Raw genomic sequence first — 6,268 nt, forward strand, 5'->3', positions numbered from 1 at the left:
AATTCCTTATTCTCCTCTTATAAAGTATAGAAACTCTTAAAATACAAAGTTAGTATCTTTTTGTGATGAACAGAAAGGAGGAAGAATGGTAACTTCGATGGAGAATTCGTTTGACTTGTATAATTCTTTGTCCTTTAAAGATAGGCAAAAGGATTTAATTCCAAGAATCTTTGTGCGAGAGAGACTCTACTAAATAAACCTTTTATTTCTGCTTTTAGTCAACAGATAAACAGCGAGCCCTGGAAGAAACCAAAGCCTACACAACCCAGTCATTAGCAAGTGTAGCCTATCTGATCAACACTTTGGCCAACAATGTTCTCCAAATGCTGGATATCCAGGCATCCCAACTTCGACGCATGGAATCTTCAATCAACCATATTTCACAAGTGAGACTTTTCCTGATTTTTTTTTTTCCTTCCTCTTTGTTCTTGAAATTACATAGCAAGTGAAATTCTCACCTGACATTTTGTGAATGAGAAAAATAGTCACGTTTAAAACAGAAGGATGTGTTTCTTTTCATATTAATTCTAGGAATGGATCTCATTGTGAGAGTGTTTATTTGTGTTAGTGTGAGCATTCATGTGGAATAAGAGATTCAGTGTATTCTTGGCCAGTTTATTGTCTGGAGAAGGGGCCATTCTGTGTAAGTGAAAAGCACAGAAAAATCACTAATGGAAAAATTAGAATATGTTAAGAGAGGTTAAGCTTTCCAGCTTCTGTTTGGTGACTTACTGTACTTGGTATTTGTTGGCTGTAGACACTTAAAAGAAAGAAATACAAAATGGATGGTGGAAAACAATAGTTGTCATCTTTTTACTTTTGCTCTAGTACTGGCATCTAATGACAGAAGCATAGATGACACAAATAGTTTCCTTCTGTCTTTTTTTAATAAAAGATACTTTGCAGTGACATGAACAGAAGGCAGGATGAATGTTTTGTATGGCTGCAAAACGCCTGCTGCTGTTTGCAGTTTTTCTGAGCAGCAGTGAACTAAGCTACTGTTACCAGGAATCCATGTCCCATCACCACACTGATGAAAGCATTTTGACTGCCAGAATGGGCTGAGGATGGGTGATAGATTCAGTGAGTGTTTACATGCCAGTGATGGATTAGAAGAGAAATTAAGAGCAGTGATACAGCACTTTCTGTTTTTCTGTTACTGGTGGGTTGGTTGGTATCCTTACTGAATATTTTGTGTCTTATTTGACCAATACATTTTGGCTGCAAGGGTTTCTTGATCTCCATGTGATAATGTTACAAATTAAAATTCAGAATATTGTGGTATTTAGACATTTGAAAGTAGGAGCTATGTAAGGTAGGAAGTAAGCAGATTGAACTGATGTGTTAACTTGCTGGTGCTGAAGGCATTGCTGGTTCATATCTCTACTAGTGTAGCAAAAGAAGTGAATTTTGTGCTAGCTTAATGGGTTGAATTGGCTCACTGAGGGGTCAGATGAATTCCAGACCAGGTGCAAAGGAAGGGGTGGGAAGGATTTTCCCTTCTGCTAGTAGTATGCTATTACATTACTTCAGTTATCTCATGCAACTCCATCCTAAAAAATAAACTGAGACGTTTGGTTTCTTCTGCTACATGAGTAGCTTCTTGAGTCCACAGACCACTCTGTTGTATGCTTTTTTTTTTCCTAGAAAATGTCACAAATTACTCTGTGTGTGTGTGTATGTGCTGTATGTATATGCCTCTCTGTGTGTGTATGTGTGTGAATGTTTGTACTTCTTGACAGGCTAGTGCCAGCTGACAAGTAATTCAGCTATTTGAAAGCCTGATGCAAAAGACATGATATGAATAAAAATATTGAGTTCACTGGATTTTGCATTTTATAGATTTCATTTTGTCACACAGTTTCTGTAAAGTAGGTTTTGGGGAATTAAAAACTTTTTAATTTTTTTTTCCTTGTGAGAAGCTGAGATTTATGCAGATTGAGAGGCTAGGTTAGATTTTCTTTGGCATTTACACAAAATGGCTAGTTACTTAAAATGGAACACTAAATTACCAGTGCCCAACAACTAATGAAAATGTATCTACCAATTTCCATAAGCTGCACTTGAACTATCAAAAAAAAAATTTTTTTTTTTTTAAATCTCTGTAAAATTGAAAATTGAATTTGGGTATTTTTTTGGTTTGGTCTGGGTTTTTTGATTTGCATCATGCATATGTGGGATACTCCCCAAATTGTCATGGAAGAAATTATATCAGAGGAGCAGACAGTATTTTAGTTTTGGATATTACATAAACAAAGGGTGTTAATCCAAGGAACTTTATTAAGGGTAATTTAATATGTTCCAAAATGGCTTCATCCCGTGATACCAGTGTGGTAGATGGTTTTATTATTTTTCTTTTAAAAATGAATTTATTTTGTCACAATTTCTGTGTAATAAATACTTTATTTTTAGGAAATTTGTTTATACTTCTTCTGGAAAAAGCCTAACCTGCAGAAGATTTCTTTGGGCTTTTTTATGTTGATTGTAAAGTTTAGTGGACTCTTTCTAGTACCACTTAAAATGCCTCATGGTATAATAACTCATTGCCAAATTATGATTTTGGTTATTCTGACTTGAAATGATGTCAGTAACGTAGAACAGAAAACAGGATGGTAATTACCATCTGCTTGCAGTGCATCATTGCATTAATGCTTTAGTCAGTAAGTATTGATATTTCAGTTTAGAAACGACTTATGGTATCTGGATGTCTAATCCTGCTTTTAATTCTAATTTATAATTTCATCTATTTTCCAAAGCAGGGAGCAATATTATTTGGCTCTTAGTAAGAAAACTTTTTAAAAAGTTCTTGTTTTGTTCAAGTGTAGCTCAAACTCGAAGAGGTGCATTAGACTTTAGAAGTTAAAACATTATAGTTCTCTGTTCATTCATTGATAGAATGCCAGTGTATATCAGTTTATGTGTTTTCTTCTAAATGCCAACTTAATCAAAGAGCTGAAAAGGAAGCTGATGATCATTTGTGGTTTTTTAGATTCAGGACTTATAAATAAAGTCCTGAATAAGGAAATTGTTACTATTGAAACTATTTTTATGCAAGTGATTAAATCCTATTGGTTTAAAGTGTAGGATTACTTTGATGTGGTCTGAAAGCTGATGAATCCATTCTTATTTGCCTTCTTGAACTTTGTCCAGAACTAGATGGTATGCAGTGTTTCATATTTGGCTAAAAATTTAAATCCTAAATATGTATCATCTGTATAAATCTTTCTACTTGATAAAAAGCTGTGTTACATTTTTCAAGTTAGCAGACATTGAAATGTTGCTAACATCCCTATTCTTTAATCTGGCAGATTTTCAGGTTTTAAGATCTGTATGATGATAATTATTTTTTCAGGTTTAGTTAGCCAGGTCATCTTTAAAATTCTTCTCTGCTGCTGACTATATAAACAAGCATGTTATCACAAAGATGAGTGATGAGTTATCTCCAGTGGCACTGCATGATGGAGAAATCAGCTTCATCCTCTTCTTGCAGCATCTAACTGCTGTCGTATTGGCTGTGATAATAGGTATTGAGTAGACTGCAGACTTGAACTTCTCTGTAGTCAGCACGTGTTGCTTAGCTAACAGTAGCAACCTGTGTGAGGTTGGTCTCTGCAGGGAAGTTCACTTGGACCTTCCATTGTTAAGTCAGTAAAGGCTTGTAACCATTTTCAGTTGTCTTATTCTTGCAAGTTACAAGAATAGCCAGACTTTTCCAAAAATGGTAATACAAGTCTGATTTTCCACAGTATGTATTTACCCGTTTATGGATCAAGTAGCTTTTCAGCATTTTTGTGTCATTATGACCTCTCTGTGTGTGCAAATTATGTGGGATTGAGTTGTGGCAATTAATGTCACATTTCTAATGTGTCCAAATTAAGACAGTTACTTGTCTTGAGAACTGTATTATTACTTTTAAATAATTTGCAATTAGTTTGTTTAAATTCTATCAGATTTTTTAAAAATAAAAGACCAGCAGTACTTTATTTAAGCAACATTTTCTTCTCTGGGATTTTTTTAAACTGAATTTTAAAAGCCCAGGGTAACGGACTGACAATAAATGGATAAATTTACATTAGAATGTTTTGATAAGAGGAAGAAATCAAGACTTCTGGAGGCTTTTACTTCTGAAATTTCACTACAGTTTAGACTTCCAAAGTGCTGTAGTGGTTTAACCCCAGTTGGCAACTAAGCACTGCACAGCCACTTGCTCACTCCTCCCCCAGCAGGTTGTTGGGAGAGAATCCGAAGGTTAAAAGTGAGAAAACTTGTGAGTTGACATAAAAATGGTTTGTAATTATAATGAAACATTGTAATGAAAAGGAAAATAATGAAGAATGAATTAAACCCCAAGAAAGACAAGTGATGTAAATGAAAACAATTGCTCACCGCCAATGGACTGATTCTCAGCCAGTCCCTGAGCCCCCCGGGCAACCTTCCCCCTAGTTTTACACGCTGAGCATGAAGTCATATGGTATGGAGTATCCCTTTGGTCAGTTGGGGTCAGCTGTCCCAGCTGTGTCCCTGCCCAGCTTCTTGTGCACCTCCAGCCAACTTGCTGGTGGAGTGGTGTGAGGAGCAGAAAAGGCATTGACTATGTGTAAACACAGCTCAGCGATAACAAACACATCCCTGTATTATCAACACTGGTTCCAGCACAAATCCAAAACACAGCCCCGTACCAGCTACTATGAAGAAAATAAAGTCTGTCCCAGACAAAACCAGCACAAATGCTTAATACTTAAAAGAAATTTCATTATGGGTAGAAGACAGTATTTCTCAAAATACTTCAGTGACTTTTAAGTGAAGTGGTAAATAGTGTTAACTTAGGAATTCCAGAAATTATTTAAGATTTTTTTCTATTTTAATTTTTACAGATCTTGAGGCTGTTTTATATTGTATTCAGTATGGAAACTTGGTGTTTCAAAATGGCCAGAAAATTTCTAATAGAAAAATAATGCAGTGGTTTATACTTTTTTCCCCTTTAAGCTATCCCTTGGCTTATTGCAAGCATCTTGGAAAGCAAATGAAAAGATCATAGTAGTGAGCCTAACCTCTAACAAACTAATTTAAACTTTTGCCAAAGGTAGTGACGCTGTGGGGGGGAAAAAAATGCATAATAATGCTGTCAGGAGTCTGAAATTTCTTGTTAGAAAACAGTGTTTTAAGTTAAAGAAGAGCAAAGTGAATTGCATCTACTTTTCCTGACAGCCTTTCCAAGACAGGTGTTTTGTTAGTCCGTCTCTAACCCCAAAAACTTCTCAACAGAAGTTTCAAAAGTGCTGAATAAACATTTTGTGAGCATTCTCTTGTCTCACTTAAGGTATTTATGGTAGTACTGAAGTCTGTGATTACATGTGTGTTGAGGATAAATGTGTTCATTTTCTTTAGTAGCAGGTTAATCTTTATTCCTTTCTCTACTAAGCAAATGTTCCTTTCTGCTGTTTTATGGGTGTCTTAAGATCTTATGACCTCAGTAGTCTACTAAGCAAGAAAATGAAATTTTTTAAAAACCTGCTAAATGCTTTTCAGTACAATTTTAGGAGGATATACCAGAATTAAGTGCTGTTTTTATGCTCTTAGTCATTCCATAGCTATCCAAAGCAAAAGAGATGTTCTGAATTATCATGCAAGAATTCCCATTAGATGAGCTTCAGGTCTGAATCAGGTTTTATGCACTTCATTGTTTGTTACTGTAGTCATGCCTCACTGATCACTATAGTCCTTAAGGAAACTGCTTGTACTTATAACTCTTATGAATAATAAAAAGCCCACGCTTTTCATTCATGGCAACAAATTTCCACAGTGCCAAGATATCATCGCTACAGTAATGCACTCGTATTTATAGGTACTGGCATAAGAAAATACTGGAAGAACTTCTTGAAAGTTGCAGTGGTCAAGCACTTGTAATGGAAAGGAAGAAATCATCTTGCCAACACTGCAATAACTACCTCCTTTCTGATTTGTAGATCAAAATGAAGGCTCTGAGAGTGTAGTGTCCAAGGCATAAACTAGTTTTGAATGATCAGATACAGACCCGTGAGATTTCGATGTTTCTGTACATTGGAAGGTGCAGCTGTTGTTGCAGCTGAGGTTCTAGCACGTGGTATCAGAGGCCTGTGAGACAAAGAACGTACAAGAGTCAGTGTAATGTTTCTGCAGTTCTCTACCAACACGTCTAGATCACAGACAGAAGTCCGAGATAATCACCGAACATGTTTACATGCTCTGCTTGCACTGGTGTTTGTACATTCAGTAATACCGGAAGAGC

The 6,268-nt window shown here is 35.8% G+C and overlaps 1 protein-coding gene across 3 annotated transcripts in view; it reads left to right on the forward strand.

Moving 5' to 3' along the window:
* Positions 1-224: 224 nt before the first annotated feature.
* The window catches only part of ABI2 (abl-interactor 2), a 34,687-nt gene continuing 28,643 nt past the window's right edge, over positions 225-6,268 (forward strand). For all 3 annotated transcript variants that reach the window (XM_010141810.1, XM_010141811.1, XM_010141809.1), the window contains exon 1: positions 225-386. In XM_010141810.1, coding sequence (XP_010140112.1) covers positions 324-386 — 63 coding nt within the window. In that variant the 5' untranslated portion in view covers positions 225-323. The remainder of the gene's footprint in view (positions 387-6,268) is intronic.

The sequence above is a fragment of the Buceros rhinoceros genome, unplaced genomic scaffold (assembly GCF_000710305.1).
Source record: "Buceros rhinoceros silvestris isolate BGI_N320 unplaced genomic scaffold, ASM71030v1 scaffold4198, whole genome shotgun sequence".
Taxonomy (NCBI): Eukaryota; Metazoa; Chordata; class Aves; order Bucerotiformes; family Bucerotidae; genus Buceros; species Buceros rhinoceros.